General features: G+C 42.4%; 1 protein-coding gene across 6 annotated transcripts in view; it reads right to left on the bottom strand.

Moving 5' to 3' along the window:
• BICDL1 (BICD family like cargo adaptor 1) overlaps positions 1 to 18,931 on the bottom strand; it is a 105,476-nt gene that overhangs the window by 21,860 nt on the left and 64,685 nt on the right. For 4 of the 6 annotated variants that reach the window (XM_011287795.4, XM_023241477.2, XR_002737203.2 and 1 more), the window contains exons 3-5: positions 3,456 to 3,572; positions 2,471 to 2,482; positions 429 to 575 (exon numbers count right to left, since the gene is read on the bottom strand). In XM_011287795.4, the coding sequence (XP_011286097.3) occupies positions 429 to 575; positions 2,471 to 2,482; positions 3,456 to 3,572 (276 nt within the window). The remainder of the gene's footprint in view (positions 1 to 428; positions 576 to 2,470; positions 2,483 to 3,455; positions 3,573 to 18,931) is intronic. The other 2 variants (XM_023241476.2, XM_023241478.2) reach the window with 1 other exon arrangement.

Genomic DNA, 18,931 nt, shown 5'->3' with positions numbered 1-18,931 from the left:
GCCAACTAAATGCATCAGTCTGGGAAAGCAGCAGCAGAGAGCATTGAGAGCCAAGTACAGAAAGTCACAGGCTCCTTCTGAAATCTCTAGCAGATTTCACAAACCCTAGGAGGCAGAATGACACTCCCCAAGTTCCAGTCATGTTAATAGTCCAGAAAGAACTCTCTGAAACTGCTCCAGAGGCCAGTGGCTCAGAACAAATTGGAAGGGTAACCTGTGGGTAGCAATGCATTTGTCTTCAGCGGAGCCAGGCTGGCCAAGTTGGTGAGCACTCAAGGAGAACTCCAACAGGGCCAACAGAGAGCTCGGCTTTCCCCTCTCCTGAACCCCACAGTGGCACTGGCCTCCCAGCTTTCCTTCTGGCTGGGCAGCTAAGTGCCCCTTTCACCTGGTCCTAGTTCTACAGGACAGCTTCTCTGCTTCAGTACCTGGAGGTCTTTGTCATGGCCTTGCCTCTCCAGGATCAGCACCCGGTCCTGTAGCTCCTCCACAGTCCCCTGGAGCAGGTCGTTTTCCTCTAAGGTGGCACTGAGACGATGCTCTAGCTCCCGTTTCCGATCCGACAGCATTTTGATCTGAAAGGGTAGAGAGTCACAGGGTGGTGTGCAGTTACACCCAGGCTGATGAGTAGGAAGGGAGGAACTAGCCCCAAACATGAAGGCCTATGTCTCTCCAAGTGCTCTGCCCAGGGGCCTGGTGCCCCCATCTTCGAGAGAACAGCTGTGAACTCCCAAGATGAAGAGAAAACCCCTCCCTTCTAGAAACGTGTCTGGGAAGGGGTGGGAGATGAACTTTGGGGAAGCTGGAATGTGGAATGCCAGGAAGAGGAAGGGAAGGGTCAGTGTTCTGGAAATTCCACAGATAAGACAGAGAAGGGCTCCACCTTGCCTGCCCATGACTTTACCTCAACCCCACAATTTCTGGGGGAGTGGAGCCTAACCCATGGTTCCATTCTTCCTTCTCAAGTCATAAGCACAAGAAAATGCCCGAGACAGCCCAGTGAGCTGCTGTATTCTCATACTTCACAGCTCTCTTCTGTACTTCCCCCCACAGCTAACAGACCTGGCTCTAGAGGTCGCAGCTCAGACCTGGTGCCCCAAATTAATGGGGGAGTTGGTGGGGTACAGAAGGCAAAGCAGTGCCTGCATCAGTCTGTGTCCTGGAAAGGAGCAGGACACAACACAAATGAGTAACTGATTTTACTCAAAGTGTCGTTTTGCCTGAGCAAGTAAATTGTGACTAGAAGCAATTTCGCTCCTCTTATTAAACAGACTGGTATGTTTGTACACTGTGTATCTAGCCAGCCTCAAGAGATATAAATCTGCTTTCAGGAAGGTCTGTCTAGTCTCTTCAATGTCAGTAAGAAAATAAAGGATAAGAGGAAAGAGATGCCAAGTCTTCTGGCCTCAAGGTGTGTAGGCTCAGTAGGTGTGCTGGGGTTCCACAAGGCCGACAATGCTTCACCCCAAGAACACTGCCCGGGCTAACGGGCTACGGAAGCCTTCCCAAGTTGTGCAGGGCCCCCTGGCTCCTCCTATTTATCAGGTCCCTGCTGGATTGATCTCTCAACCAGCTTCTTGCTCCCAACATGGTTAAGATGTTCTTGGTGCTCTCCAGTTTGGCCTGGAGAACAATCTATTAAGAGAACCAACCTCCTACCCTTTCCTGGGGAGATTTGAAAATGAATGTCTGATGCATCTGAGGTTCTCTGAAATCCACCTTTCCTTCTGCTTTTTGTCTATTCTCTGTCTCCACACTAGAATTCTGTTCGTAGGGTACAGATCTTCCCTGGCCACCAATCAATCAGATAAGATGCTGTCCTGGGGAAATGAAGTATGTGGCCTTTGTCCAGAGAGATCAGGTATCTAGCCAAACAAAGACATACTGTCTCTCAAGTGTGCACCTGGGTAAGGGACCAAAAGGAACAGGTCCTTTTTGTGAATGGGGCCACTATTCCCCACACTGAAGCACATTACCCACATGAAGGGAATTCTTACTCTAGGTGATTTTCATTTAAATACCCTCCAACCTTTACATTTTCCTTCCATGGATAATCTTTGTTTCTCAAGTTCCAGTCAGTGAAATAATGAGGTAATACAGTTGTGATATACAATCCTGGCCCCTTAAAAAAAAAAAACAAAACTTTAGAAGTTCAGAGCTACATGAAGTAATGTACTTGGACAATTTCACAGGCTGCCTTTTTAAAGTAGCAGTGGTACTGCATGAAGGCATCGATATTAGATGACAACTCCCTCACCCCACCCTGTGCACTGAACTTGTGACCAAATCTGCCAGTTAATGTTCCTGGGAATGACCCTGAGTCACAAGGGTCTTGAAATAGTGAGCAGAGGCGAGAGGAAAACAGGCAACTTGAAGGAGTCAGAGCTTGGCAAAGGCGGTGGGACAGAAAGTCATGCACACAAGTGGTCACACACAGGCATGCCGAACCCCGCCGAAACAAGCTACTTACTTCAAGAACCTGCTGCTCAATACCAGTAGTATTTCCAAGGGGAAGGAGAAAGGAAGGGAATGATAGGCAGGAGAAAAGAGAAGATATTGACAGACTTTAGGAAAAACATCTTCAGGTCATTTCCAAAGCAGGGGAGCAGCCACCTGGGCTTCTCTGCGCCTGACCACACCGACGGATTCCTTAACCACAGCGGGGGTGCACATTCATCTGGCCCTAGACCCTTAGACTGTCCCCTCAAGTGTACCTTAGCCAAAGGGTTGCTGTCCAGACAACTGGCTTAGGGCCCCTCAAGATCAGACTAGGTGGATGCCGCCCTGGGGAAGAGCCCGTTTGGGCTGCTGATACGACTTCCCTCTTCTCCCCTCCCACAATCGGGTTCTCAGAGAGTTGTCCTCTAAGTGCTACTTTTTCTTTCCCTCTGGCCCACTCAGGGCCATAGACCCTGACTGCCATGCTCTGGCCTCTCATACACTTTTAACAACATTACTTGATTCTAAGTACCACACGAGGTGCTTTCCATGTATTAACTCATCAAACACAACAGTCCTATGAAGTAGCTACTTTATGACTCTCATAGGTGAGAATTACAATAGGTCCCAATAAGGTGGACTGAACTGGACCTACATGGAATAGAGAAAGGGAAAATCCTCTTCCCCATCCTCTATTTAGGACTGGCAAGGACGTTTGTGGATGGATTAATATGTTCAGTAAAAGCGGGTCATTTGTGATTTCAACACACTCAGCAGTGACTCTGAGCAACCTTATTCTTCCAGACAACAGGCAACCCAGTGCAACATGAATCAAGTGTTCCCCATTTAGTTTCTTACAGATACATCTCTAGAGACTTTTAAATATTTTTAGAGACTGTAGACAAAACAAAGTTTTATTTCCCAGTTCAGGGGCTCCTTATCCACCAGATCCAGTACAGTGCCTCTAACGAGAAAAGCACTTCCATCTCCAAGCAGTGCCACACAGGCGGACTCACCTCAGCCTGAAGGCTTTCAAGCCTGATGATGTGCTGGTTAGTCGAGGAGTTTTTCTCCCGAAAGTCTTCTCTGAGGGCATGGACTTGCATGGAGAGCTGTCTCTCAACTTCTGAGGCCTGCAAGCAGAAGAGACCTTCAGGGTAGATTCGGAGGCTGTGCAAAGGAAGTCTGTTAAGATCTCAGCCTTTCCTTTCCCAAGCATCTCTTTACAACTTCCTACTCTAGAAGGAGTATAGGATGAAATGCGGGTCCATGTAGTCCCTAGTACCCAAACAAGACAAACATCCATGTCTACTTCCACTACGGGGGGAGTTTATCTTGGTAAAGACCACTTTGCCTGTCAGGGGAAACAGGCCTAAGAGCCAGCAAGGTCTCAAATGTTAAGTACCATCATTATCACTCTGTACACAACAGAAGTTCAGCAAACATCTACTAAATAGAGAAAAAGTCTCTGTTTTACGTGAAAGAATAAGGCAGATAGATATACCTACTACCTTAGAAATTCCTTTATTTCTCTCATCCATTTCCTCAGTAAGGCCCAAGTGAATCATCTCTGTCTACATTTCTCATTTCCATTCAACATAGGCACTATTTGAAATTCCCTGTCACATGTTAAGATTTTTTTTTTAAAGATTTTATTTTTAAGTAATCTCTACACCCAATGTGGTGCTCGAACTCACAACCCTGACATCATGAGTTGCATTATCCACCAACTGAGCCAGCCAAGCACCCCAATGTCTGTTAAGATTTTTGCCATTCTTTCCTCAAGGACATCTTTGGCAACTTTTTTTTTTTTTAAGTGTATTTATTTTGAGAGTGAGCGAGCACAAGTGGGGGAGGGGCAGAGGGGGGAGGAGGGGAGAGAGAGGGGAGAGAGGGGGGAGACAGAGACAGAGAGAGACAGAGAGAGACAGAGAGAGACAGAGAGAGAGAGGGAGGGAGGGAGGGAGGGAAGGAGGGAGGAAGGGAGGGGAGACAGAGAGAGAGAGAAAATATGAATCCCAAGCAGGCTCCAAGCTGCAAGCACAGAGCTCCACATGGGGCTTGAACTCACAAACCGTGAGATCATGACCTGAGCCAAAATCAAGAGTCAGACACTTAACCAAATGAGTCACCCAGGCATCCCCATCTTTTGCAACTTTTAATTCTCCAGGGGAGTGCTGGCTGAGAGGCTTATTTCCAACCCTAATCCACTTATTTTCTAATGCTCAAACACAGCAGAACACCAACGACATTTAGTGTGTCAGCACCTTCTCTTGAACATGCAGGAGAGTGTTTTGAAAGAATGCTCCCTTGATAAGACTTGAACTCTGGTCTTTTTCTTGGGAGTCCAGCCTAGCTCCCAGTGAGGGGAGCCCTGAACACTGCCTGGTAGAGAGAAGAACCACGGGACAGGTTAAATAACTGCCTCAGTGCTTTTCTGAGGCCAGATGGGGTCAGTAGGCTTAATGAGTTCTTGGGAATGATCACCATGTGTTGAAATGGTTAGGAAAGGCTTCTGGAGGAAGTGGGATGGTAATGATGTTGACTTCGTAGGCTAGCTGTTCAGTGAGGCTCTCATATTAATAGATACATGTTCAATAGTTATTTTCATCTTCAAGGGCTGTATAAGCAATTGTCCATCTTAGGTTTGGTCCCATAGATTCAACTATTGCTCCCTTAGACTAGAGAGCCATATAAGGATCTCAGCCTATAGTTCTAATTTTTAAACAACAATTACAAAACACACAAACTAAAAGCAAACCATCTCGTTTTACTTATTCTAAATTTAATTTTGGACACCACCAGCTTGTTGTAGTTTCTTAATCACTCAGAAACACAATGTTAGACATCCTTGCTTAAAAATAACATTAGTAGGGGGCACCTGGGTGGCTTAGTTGGTTGAGGGTCCGACTTCGGCTAAGGTCATGATCTCGCAGTTTGTGAGTTTAAGCCCCGTGTCAGGCTCTGTGCTGACAGCTCACAGCCTGGAGCCCACTTCGGATTCTGTGTCTCCCTCTCTCTCTGCCCTCCCCTGCTAACGCTCTCTTTCAATAATAAATAAACGTTAAAAATTTTTTTAACAAAAAATAACATTAGTAATATGTACTAATTATGATGTGCCAAGAACTGTGCTAAATGCTTTCAATGCATTATCTCAATTGTCACAGCCAAAGGAGTGGTTATCCAGCTCAATTTACTAACGAGGAAACAGACTCAGGGAAATGAAAGAACTTGCCAAACTCTCAGTAAGTGACAAGATCAGAATGGTAAATGTGGGGCTGTCTTGTCCCCAAATGAGGACTTGGATGCAAGCACACCCTGTCTTGCTGCACTTCACTTCATTACAGACACTGTGTTCTTCACAAATGGGAGGTTTGTGGCAACCTGCATTGAGCAAGTCTACCAGTGCCATTCTGCCAACAACATTTGCTCACTTCCTGTCTCACGTGTGAGAATTTTGGTAGTTCTCTTGACGTATTTCAAACTTTTTCAGTATTACTGTATTTGCTATGGCGATCTATGATCAGTGATCCTGGATGGTACTATGGTAACTGTTTTGAGGTGCCATGAAATGTGCCCATTTGAGAGGACAAACTTAATAAATGTCGAGTGTGTTCTGACTGCCCCACCGATTGGCTGTTCCCCCGTCTCTCTCCCTCTCCTCGGGCTTCCCTGTTCCCGGAGATACAACTATATTGACATTAGGTCAGTTAATAACCTTACAGTGGCCTTTAAGTGTTCAAGTAAAAGGAAGAGCTGCACATCTCTCACTTTAAATCAAAAGCTAGAAATGATTAAGTGTAGTCAGGAAGGCACATCAAAAGCTGAACAAGGCCAAAAGCTAGGCCTCTTGCACCAACCATCAGCCAAGGGGTGGATTCAGAGGAAGAGATCTTGAAGGAAATGACAAGTGCTACTCCAGTGAACACACGAATGACAAGGAAAGAAACAGCCTTATTGCTGATCTGGAGAAAGTTTCAGCGGTCTGGATGGCAGAACACACCTGGCACAACCCTCCCTTAAGCCAAAGCTAATCCAGAGCAAGGCCCGAACTGTCTTCAGTTCCGTGAAGGCTGAGAGAGGTGAGGAAGCCGCAGAAGAAACGTGTGGCACTAGCAGAGGTTGGTTCACGGGGCTTAAGGAAAGAAGCCATCTCCATAACACAGAAGTGCAGGGTGAAGCGGCAGGTGCTCGTGTAGAAGCTGCAGCAAGTTATCCAGAAGATCTAGCTCAGGTCATTCATGAAGGTGGCTACACTAGACCGCAGATGTTCAGTCCAGGTGGAAGCGCCGGTCGGGGGAAGATGCCGTGTAGGGCTTTGGTAGCCAGAGAGGAGAAGTCAATGCCTGACCTCAAAGCTTCAAGGGACAAGCTGACTCCCTTGTTAGGGGCTAGTGCAGCTGGTGTCTTTGAGTGGAAGCCACTGCTCATTTACTGTTCTGAAAATCCGAGGGTCCCTAAGGGTTATGCTAAGCCTACTCTGCCCGTGCTCTGCAGATGGAACAACAAAGCCTGGATGACAGCACATCTGTTTACAACATGGTTTGTTGAATATCTTAAGCCAGCTGTGAAGACCCACTGCTCAGAAAAAAAAGATCCCTTTCAAAACATTAGTGCTCACTGGCAGTGCACCTGGTCACCCAAGAGCTCTGATGGCGTGGAGATGTACGACGAGATGAATGCTGTTTTCATAACGTCCACTCTGCAGCCCGTGGACCAAGGAGTCATTTCCACATTCGGGTCTTATTATTGAAGAAATACATCTGGCTAGATGAGCTGCCGTAGACAGTGGGTCGTCTGACGGATCTGGGCCAAGTCAACTGGAAACCTTCACCATTCTAGAGAACACTGAGAACGTTCCTGATTCACGGCAGAGGTCAAGAGAGTCACGTTAACAGGAGTGTGGGAAAAGTGGATTCCAACCTTCATGGAGGAGTGGGGAGGGTTCTAGACTCGAGTAGGGGAAGGGGCTGCAGATGGGGTGGAGACAGCGGGTGAGCTGGGATTGGAAGTGGAGCCTGAAGATGGGACTGAATTGCTAGAAACTCGTGGTAAATTTGAACAGAGGAGGAGTTGCTTCTCATGGAAAGAGAGTGGCTCCTGGAGATGGAATCTGCTCCTGGTGAAGATGCCGTGAAGACTGCTGACGTGACAACGAAGCACTCAGAACGTTCTGTACACTTAAGTGAGAAAGCAGCGGTGGGGTTTGGGAGCACGGACTCCAATTCTGAAAGAGGTTCCACTGTGGCTAAAATGCTATCAAGCAGCATCACCTGCTGCAGAGAAACTGCTCATGAAAGGGAGAGTCAATTGATGTGGCACACGATGTGTTGTCTTATTTTAAGAAATTGCCACAGCCATGCCAACCTTCAGCGACCCCCACCCCGATCAGTCAGCAGCCACCACCATCGAGGCAAGACCCTCCCCCAGCAAAGATGACCTGCCGGAAGCTCAGATGATGGTTCATGTGTGTGTGTGTGTTTTTTTTTTTTTGCAATAAAGCACTTTTAAACTGAGATATGTAAGGTTGTTTTAGACATAATGCGATTGTACACTTAATAGAGTACAGTGTAGTGTAAACAGAACTTTTATGTGTACTGGGAAGCCAAAAAATTCATTTGGCTGGCTTTATTGTGGTATTTGCTTTCTTGTCATGGCCTGGAACCGAACCAGCAGTATCTCTGAGGTGTGCCTGTACTGTTTTTTTTGTATCTTGAAATAGTTTTTCCTATTTTTATGTCCCAGTATTAAACCCAAACCTTTATGAGTCCAAGTTAGCAAGACTTTTCTTTCTTTCTTTCTTTCTCTTCTTTTTTCTTTCCTTCTTCTTTAATGCTACGATATTTTACTTTAACACCCTCTAAATTTCTTCTAATAGAATTTAGGGCTCATAAGGAAAACTCTGTCTTAAACCCTGCAGTTTGAATGCCTGTACTGAATTCAGTTGACTATCAAGGTTTCAAATATGTTTAGATTTGCAAAACGCACTGGGTAATTCAGGCAACTTACCTTATTCTGAGTATCACCAGCTTGACATGAATCATGTGACAGCCACGCCACAGAGATTGCACTGAAGGCTATAAATCTAGCCCAAGCTGTATTAGAAATGCTCCTGAGACTAGTCTCCTCTCAAAGTGATCTTCCTAGCAATAAAAATGATCTCTTTCTATCAGGTAGCCTGACTGCATCCAGAGTCTCAGGTCCTGACCACTAAGCTATAATGTGTCTTCTTTAAATGTCTGACTCCTCAGATGTGCCCAGGGATGTACTGTTCACAAAAGCTTTTAACCTACATCTCTCATTTGACTCTCTGAAAGCCCTAAGAAGCAGGAATCACTGGCCTTGTTTTGCAGACACGGAGCTGGAGGCCGAGACAAAGTGGCACTGCCCTGGTCTTTGGCTTCCCAGTCCTCTGCTCTTCCACGACATACCTACCACGACATACCACCTCTAGCCAGGTAGCCAGTCGCGCCTGTTATGGTGATGGAGAGAATGCATCACTCAAATCTCCTACCTACTACTACTACTACTACTATCTAGTGACAAATCTACCACCATTTGCAAGGAGCTAATGCACCTCTCAAAGTAAATTATTCTCTTTTTCTTCAAAGACAGACTCTGGCTCAGATCTTTAGACCTAACAGAATGAGTATTAGCTATTTCTGCATATAAATTAAATAATAATCTCTTAAATTTATTAAGTACATAACTCATGTTCTAGATACTTTCTTTTTTTTTTTAAGTTTATTTATTTATTTTGAGGGGGGGGGAGTGACTGTGAGCACTTATAAGGGACAGAGAGAGAGGGAGAGAGAGAGAATACCAACCAGGCTTCGCACTGTCAGTGCACAGCCTGATGTGGGGCTCGAACCCATGAGTCGTGAGATCATGATCTGAGCCGAAACCAAGATTTAGAGACTTAACTGACTGAGCCACCCAGGCACCCCTAGATCCTTTCTAATCAAAGTATGAGGAAGTCTGCAAAGTCTGTCTTAGCTCCATAATGAATTTCAGACCGTCTCTGGAATTCCTCACGTAGCAGAGTTAGCCAGGATGACAGGGATCTCTCTGAAGGTACCTGCTCTGCTCCTGAGAGGACGGATGGTATAATGGAAAGAAAAAAAGCTGAGCCGAATGATCATGGTTAGAGTTCCTATCCTACCACATATATGTATGCAGGTTACAGGAGTCATTTAATCGGAGTCTTATTTTCTCAAATTACAGGCCTATTCTTCTTTTACAAAATACCACAAAAAGGGCAGGGCTAATGGAATGCCCCTCCCCCCCCTTTTTTTAAGTTTATTTATTTCTATTGTGAGAGAGAGAGAGAGAGAGAGAGAGAACACGAACAAGTGGGGGAGGGGCAGAGAAGGAGAGAGAGAATCCCTATCAGGCTCTGTGCTGTCAGCGTGGAGCCCAAAGTAGGGCTCGAGCCCATGAACTTTAACCAACTGAGCCACCCAGGTGCCCCCCCTCCCTATTTCTAATTCAGGACTTTATGAGATTGAACTAAATCACGGAAGTTCAGGGAAATAATGAAAGGAAAGAAATATTACATGGCTACAAATTCAGGACAGTAGTGGGAAACAGTAAAATATTCAAGGATCAGTGTTGTTTGTTTATTTGTCTTTAAAATGAGGTACTACTAACAACACAATGTGTATGTTATAGGGCACTATCATGTGCACAGTCCACTTCTGGGGTTTGCACTGTGAACAGCCTGTTAACTGACTTGGCCAGCATCACAGAGATGGTGGATCAAGCTAAAAAAAATACGGAGAAACAAATATTTGGCAGCCACGTCTTTCAGTTCTGCTCTCCTGGTGGCCTTTCAAAGCTATTCAATAGCCAGTAAATATTCAGGAGCCATACCCTTCTTGGAGATACAAATTTTCCTACTTTTTAAAAAATTTTGTTAACATTTATTTATTTTTGAGAGACAGAGTGAGACACAACAAGAGTAGGGGAGGGGCAGAGAGAGAGAAAGAGAAAGAGAGAGAGAGACAGACAGACAGAATCCAAAGCAGGCTCCAGGCTCTGAGCTGTCAGCACAGAGCCCGACACAGGGCTCGAACTCACAGACCGCGAGATCATGACCTGAGCCGAAGTTGGGCACTTAACTGACTGAGTCACCCAGGCACCCCCAAATTCTCCTATTTCTAGTTTTGGGGCAGCAGTCCTGGCCTCAGGACATTTTTTGGTAGTGGTGGTGGTGGAGTAACATTAGGGCAATTCAGTCTTATAGTAGAAAATGGCAGGGACTTAACACAGTTGACTTTCAAAATGATGAGTTTTGGCTACTGTGCCTAATTCAGCAGCCAGTAACAGCTGTGGCAAAACTGTGGCAAAGTATGATATCTGTAATCATAGGTGAATGTAAGAAAAATGGTATGATTTTAGTTCAGGTATTTGTTCTTTGGTTTTTGAAATAAAAATTTTTTTCCATGGTAAGAGTAACAAAGGTTCAGAATAAAAATAATTAAAGAAGATTTGATTGACAGCCAAAGGACTGAAATGAGTTACAGTCCCCAGTTACTCCTTGTCATCAGTGTCCCTCCCCAGTGACATCTTTACTATCATCCATATTACAGAGGTTTCAAGGGAGTCCTTCTAGAAATTTCTATTCATATCTAAAATATTACAAAAAGTTATGCCTTTAACAATACATATATCTTAACATCTTTCCATAGCAATATGTAGATCTACTGTATTCTTTTTAACAATTATCTGTATTTAGGGGCACTGGGGTGGCTCAGTTGGTTAAGCATCCAACTCTTGGTTTTGGCTCAGGTCATGATCTCTTGTTTCATGAGATCGAGCCCAGTGTTTGGCTCTTTGCGGACAGTGCGGAGCCTGCTTGGAATTCTCTCTCCGCCCCCCTCACTGCTCCTCCCCTGCTTGTGCTCTCTCTCTCTCTCTCTCAAAATAAATAAACATGAAAAAAACTATCTTTGGTTATGTGAATATAACATAATTTATTTAATCCCTGCTTATGAGCATTTAGAGTATTCCAATTCTTTGCTATTATAAACATTGTTGCAAAAACATCCTTGCCTATCCATCTTTGTACTTGTGGGAGAATATCCTCTAAGTGAATAAATTCCTAAAAGTGGAATTGCTAGGTAAAAGAATACACATATTCACTTTGATAGGTATTGCCAAACTATCCCCTAAAAATACTGCACCAGTTTATATCCCCATCAACAGTACAAATATGCCTGCTTCTCAATACTTGCCACCACTGGGTATTATGAAACATTTTCATCTTTAGATACTTAATTCTAATATTCTTATCTCAAAACATTAAATCTTTTTTACTTTCATTGCATACAGATTGGATGATAAAGAAAACCAGACGTTTGAGAAATAACTCTAGTTCTATTAGAGTGCTGAAAAGCACAGAGTGCTTGGGTTATTATTAATTAATCCTCAAGTTGGCAAAACAAACTGACACTGTGTATTACTTCTCTCTAATAGCCTAATTTGGTCAGAGTACCATCTAGGACACATTACTTTCTCTCCACTGAGCAGAGCTATTCCATGATTACTCTTCTTATTGGCATGAGGAATAACATAGGAACATTTCCCCAAACTAGAACATTTATATTAAATTTGTTTAAACTGGCCAAAGCAGAACTGTTAACTATATACTTTCTTGTTAAATGGAAAAGAAATTGCATTAATAACACAGAAGCAACCATTTAACTGTTAAAAGGAAAAAAAATAAACCAGTCAGCTTAGAAATTATAGTAGGAAAGATCTACTATTTTAATACTCTGCCTGATTTATTGAGTTTTACTTAAAGAGAGAAATTTTCAATGCTTTTTCCGCCAGGGCATGATAATGGCCATCTGCTTGAAACACCTTGGGGGTAGCAATGAGAATGATAGCGCCTATGGCAGCATTTCACATATCAAGCATCTACTGTGCTTTACCATCCTGTTCTGAGCCTTTCACATTTATTATCTCATTTAATCCTTATAACAGGAAGAAGCAGTTACTCTGACTTTCCTCACTGACAGATGAGGATATCAAGGGTAAGACATTTCCCAAGGTAGCAGTAAGTGCTGGAATGGGATTCCTACCCAGGTCTGCAGACTCCTACTAGCTTCAACATATAGCACCCTTTTCCTATCCCCCTTTGCTCCATCTCAGAAATGCTTACTAAGGTTGACAGGGACATTAGAGCAACAAGCTTGAATGTATTCTCCTTTAAAACAAGGGGCAAATTATTTAAAACCATTTGTACTTTGCTGTGGTTGAAAACCATTGCTTTAGCACGCTATTTTTAAAATAATTAGTTTTCCACTTTAAATGTAACAGAACCTTATTTCTGAATTTTAAAAATATTGTTCGCATTTGGTTTGTTCCCCTAATCTTTCTACATGTGTCTGCGTACAATTAGTTATGATCATACTGTTTGTACTTAGCATTGTATCAAAAACACTTCTGTGTTATTATGATTCTTCTCAATTATCAACTTAAATGACTGCATGTTCTATCTAGTAGATGTGTTATAATTTTCTTTACCACTCCTTATGGTTAGGCAGCTGGGATTTCCTCATATTTCACAATTAGAATGAATACATGTCACTGGTGTGGTGGGTAAGAAGCACTGAGTAGAAATGGAATAGACAAACTTACTATGTCAGATAGGGAGACGAATATGCTTATTAGCTTTTGATTAACTGAAAAATCCAATTAACCAGAGGTCCGTATTTTCTTATTTTCTAGATTTTACTGTTAAAAACATTCATATTCATTAACGGGTGGTGCCATGAGCCTACTGACAACATGTAACATGATAAGACTTTTTTTCTTCCACTCTTGGTTATTTATGATAATAATAGCAATAGCCATCTACTAGATGAATTATAAATAAATGTGAAAAATGTAAAATTGTCTTCTTGTTCTCACTAGGCTTCCATATGCCAATTTCTCCCAAAGGCTTTCAAAAATAAAACTCAGAAGTAAAATTTGTCATGTATTTATATTTCCCTTAATGTATGAAGACAGTAAGACTTTCACTACTACCTTTACAAAGAAAAGCCTTCATTTCTAGTAATGAGGCTTATGTAGCCTGACCCTCATACTGGAAACAATTGAAAATAGTGGGTAAAATAGGAAAGATGCTTCAAAGCATCAGGGCTAACAAAAATAGTGACAGATCTATGCTAATGTTTCACATAAGCAAATTATTACAACCAACCAGTGGAAAACGATCAGTAAGAAATAAACCTAACTATGCCACTAATGAATAACATGACTACAAGGAAGGGGGTGGAGAAGAAAGGAACTAACCTAAGTAACTGGAAAACAGTATTTTTTTTTTTAAGTTTATTTATTTTGAGAGAGAGAGAGAGAGGAAGCACAAGCAGGGGAGGGGCAGGGAGAAAGGGAGACAGATAATCCCAAGCAGGCTCCACACTATCATTAGCACAGAGCCTGACACAGGACTCGAGCTCACGAATGGTGAGATCATGACCTGTGCCGAGATCAAGAATCAGAAACAACAAACTGAGCCACCCAGGTGCCCCGGGGAAAACAGTATTTTGACTGTACACTGTAAGGTTTAAGAGAAAAGGCATATACACAGATACTGCACTGTAGTTAATAAATCTGTTTCTTGGGGTGCCAGAGTGGCTCTGTTGGTTTTGCATCTGACTCTTGATTTCAGCTCAGGTCAAGGTCTTATAATTGTGAGATTTAGCCCTACCTTGGGCTCTGTTCTGGGCACAGAGCCTGCTTAAGATTCCCTCTCTCCCTCTTCTTTCTTCCGCTTGCTCTTTCTCTCTCAAAAATTTTTTTTGATTCTCACAGAGGTATGGGTCAGTGATTCTGACACTACTGTATGTGTTTAATAGAACTGAACAAATAAGTAAATATATGATGTATAATGAGAACCAGGTTTTTCTTTTGCAGAAAAATAAGGGTACAAATAAGGAAAGAAGGATAGAATGAATTCTGTGGTGTTGGACTGGAATCAGAGATATCAGTATGAACTTACTAATATTTTTTACAAATAGATAAATAATGATGGATGTCTGTTAATGAAAATCATCATTAGGCAAGCAACATAGTGTTAGTGTGTTTCCCTCATTTCCTAGACCTGTCTTCTGGGAGGGCCCTAGAGTAACAACATCCTAGTGCACACTTACTGTTTAGATCTTCATTTCTGAATGCCAGTCTTTAATAAATGAACCAAAGCCCCTTGGAGAGATGGCTGGCTCCAGGATTGGGGCAGGATAAATACAAGATGAGCCTAGAACATCCGGAGATGCCAGAAATAAAGGAAATGCTCAAAAAATGATGGAGGCATATTGAACAGACTTAGATGTTAAGGAGCTCCTCATGGTGAAGGCTAGGACCATCTGATCAATAAAACAATGACAGTGATGGATTATAACACATAGAATAAGTGAAATACTCATGAGTTCACACTGATAAATAAATGAATAAATAGAGGGAAAAGGGCAGCTCTCCCTTACAGAAGAATTACAATAAATAAATGTAGAGGAAATGACGACAGAAGATCACCATCAGGAGAACATCACAGTAATGAGCACTGCAGGCAAGAACCAGAGGGTGAACGCTGCAGCTATCAAGTACAGTCTGATGAGAAACAGAAATCATCTCCCCATAAGATTGATTGATTAGGGGTAGCAACCTCACAGTGGGGAAGCCAGGCAGACACTACCTTGAACAAGTGATAGAAGTTAGTATCACCAGTAAAAAAAACCCATAAAACCCCACATGCAGGATACACCGAGAAGGACACAACCACACTTCTGTGCTGTCGCTGGAAGAGTGCACAACCTCAGCTGATCATGACACAACATCAGACGATGCAAATTGAGGGACTTTTTATAAAATAATTCATCAGTACTCTTCATATGTATCGAGTTCAAGAAAAACAAAGACAGACTGAGGAATTGTCAGAGATTGGAGGAGACTCAACAACAACAGCAACAAAGGAACAAAACACCATGACAACTAAATTTTAAGATGGGAGCCTGAACTGGATCCTGGGCCAGAGAAAGAACCTTGGTGGGAAAACTGGTAAAATCCCAGTAGGTACGTAGATTAGTGAACATTATTGTCTCAATGTTAATCTGTACTGTACTAGGTACTGTACTATGGTTACATCAGATGTCGACATTAAGGGAAGCTGGATGAAGGGTATATGAGAATTTCTATATTGTTTTTCTAACTTCTCTGTTTGTCTAACATTATTTAAAAAAAAATGCCAGATTGGTAGTGCCCCTAGACATGTGGCAAAAGAAAATAAATAATCTCTGGAGGATGGTATCTCCATCCAAAATTCAAATTATCTCCACAATTTTCTAATAAAAACAATCAGATTATAGTAAAAGAAAAACAAAACAAAACATAGCCATGAAAACTAGGACTCATGAGCAAGAATCAGCAAGAACAACAGCAGAAACAGATTCACAAAGACTTCAGATCCTAGAATTATCAGATACAAATTATAAGGCAACTGTGTTATGTTTAGATACATAAAAGATTAAGAACTAAGATGTCTAGGAATAAAAAAATACTAGCTGAAATTAAAAACCAATGGGTAATATCAAAATTGAAGACTTCTAAGCATTAGAAGACATTATTTAAAAAATAAATCTGTAAGGTCCAGATTGGGAGAAAAGTATTTGCAGCACTTACATCTGAAAAAGGACTTCTATCCACAGTATATAAAAACCTCTAACTCAATAATAAAAAGACAATCTAAGTTTTTAAGTAGGCAAAAATTGAATAGACACGTCACAGAGGAAGACCTATGAATGGCCAATAAACACATGAAAAAGTGCCCAACATCACTGGTCACCAGGGAAATGTAAATTGAAACCACAATGAGACAACTTTACACATTGTTAAGAAGGCTATAATTAAAAAGACTGACAATACAAAATGCCAAAAAAGTGGAACAACTAGAATTCTCATACACTGTTGGTAGGAGTATAATATGGCAAAACCCACTTTGGAAAAAAAGCCTTGCAATTTCTTATAAATGTCATGAACAGGGTTTAAGAACACACAAGACAAGTGAAGAGCAAATTACTAAATCAGAAGACTAATCTGTACAACTAGTCAGAAGGCATTTATATAGTACACAGATGCAAAGAGATGGAAAATAGAAGAGCTAGGTTAGCATATCCTCTGTAATATAAACTGCAATTCCATAAAGGGTGGAGTGAATGGGAAAGAAGATAATAGCTGATAATCTCCTAACTGATGAATACAATTCAAACCTCAAAAAGCCCAATGAAATGTAAGCAAAATAAAACCTGAGGCATAAGTGGAGTGGTACTCATGTTTACAAATATTCAAATAAAAGCATTTTGTTTTCTTGGTCTCTCATTTTAGGTTTCAACTAGTTTGAGGTGTATTTTACTAATTATTTTAATCTCTCTCCTGCTAGACCTTGAATGTGTCATTGGCGCTTAATGCATTATTTGGAGAATGAATGGTTTATGTTTTCTTATTAGAAAGTCAGTTCTCCTAGCAAGATATGTTTCATTTTATAACACAGAGCATCCTCTTTAAATTCCACAAAGCATAACTTTACTACCAAGCTAGAGGAAACACAGAAACAAACATGTTAACAATTCCTTCAAGTGAAAAATTTGAATTTTAATAAAATGAAGGTTTATGTTGTTCAAGGCTTTCATTTTATTTTTTTAAATTCTCTTTCTTCTTTAGATAGGCTCCATGCCCAATGTGGGGCTTGAACTCATGATCCTGAGAATCAAGTCTCATGCTCCACTGACTGAGCCAGCCAGGCACCCCAAAGTTTATTCTCTCTATACCCAACATGGGGCTCAACCCATGACCCCAGGATCAAGAGTCACATGTTCTTCTGACTGAGCCAGTCAGGCACCCCCAAGTCTTTCATTTTAATGTTTAATAGGAACCTGTTTTTCTGAACAACATGAAGTTCAATGCCTGTAAAGGGAAACATTTACCCATGTAATACATTTTATGATATTGGGTTCTCATAAGTTTTTGCTGTTACATGTTAATGGCGTGGATATAGACATCTGCTGTACTGCCTCATTAATGAATACTGTCTTCATTCAGATATGTGATGCAGGCAGATGAAACTCACTCCGTATCTAAAATTTATATCCAGGCATAGCTTGAAGATATTGTTAAGTTTGATTCGAGACCACCACAATAAAACAGACATCACAATAAAACGAGTAAAATAAATTTTCTGGTTTTCCAGTACACATAAAAGTTGTGTTTACACAAGGGTGCCTCAGTTGGTTAACCGTCCGACTCTTGATTTTGGCTCAGGTCATGATTCCAGGGTTGTGGGAGCAACCCCACGTCAGGCTCTGTGCTGAGAGTGGAGCATGCTTAAGAATCTCTCTCTCTCTTTCTCTCTCTGTTTCTCTCTTCCTCCCTCCCTCCCTCTCTCTCTCCCTCTGCGCATCTCTCCAGCTCCCCCACTGTCAAAAAAAAAAAAAAAGTTCTGTTTACACTACACTGTACTCTATTAAGTGTACAATCGCATTATGTCTAAAACAACCTTACATATCTCAGTTTAAAAGTGCTTTATTGCAAAAAAAAAAAAAACACACACACACACATGAACCATCATCTGAGCTTCCGGCAGGTCATCTTTGCTGGGGGAGGGTCTTGCCTCGATGGTGGTGGCTGCTGACTGATCGGGGTGGGGGTCGCTGAAGGTTGGCATGGCTGTGGCAATTTCTTAAAATAAGACAACACATCGTGTGCCACATCAATTGACTCTCCCTTTCATGAGCAGTTTCTCTGCAGCAGGTGATGCTGCTTGATAGCATTTTAGCCACAGTGGAACCTCTTTCAGAATTGGAGTCCGTGCTCCCAAACCCCACCGCTGCTTTCTCACTTAAGTGTACAGAACGTTCTGAGTGCTTCGTTGTCACGTCAGCAGTCTTCACGGCATCTTCACCAGGAGCAGATTCCATCTCCAGGAGCCACTCTCTTTCCATGAGAAGCAACTCCTCCTCTGTTCAAATTTACCACGAGTTTCTAGCAATTCAGTCCCATCTTCAGGCTCCACTTCCAATCCCAGCTCACCCGCTGTCTCCACCCCATCTGCAGCCCCTTCCCCTACTCGAGTCTAGAACCCTCCCCACTCCTCCATGAAGGTTGGAATCCACTTTTCCCACACTCCTGTTAACGTGACTCTCTTGACCTCTGCCGTGAATCAGGAACGTTCTCAGTGTTCTCTAGAATGGTGAAGGTTTCCAGTTGACTTGGCCCAGATCCGTCAGACGACCCACTGTCTACGGCAGCTCATCTAGCCAGATGTATTTCTTCAATAATAAGACCCGAATGTGGAAATGACTCCTTGGTCCACGGGCTGCAGAGTGGACGTTATGAAAACAGCATTCATCTCGTCGTACATCTCCACGCCATCAGAGCTCTTGGGTGACCAGGTGCACTGCCAGTGAGCACTAATGTTTTGAAAGGGATCTTTTTTTTC

The sequence above is a fragment of the Felis catus genome, chromosome D3 (assembly GCF_018350175.1).
Source record: "Felis catus isolate Fca126 chromosome D3, F.catus_Fca126_mat1.0, whole genome shotgun sequence".
In the NCBI taxonomy this organism is placed as follows: Eukaryota; Metazoa; Chordata; class Mammalia; order Carnivora; family Felidae; genus Felis; species Felis catus.
Note: the sequence above shows the minus strand (reverse complement) of the source record. Positions and strands in the feature narration are given on the sequence as shown.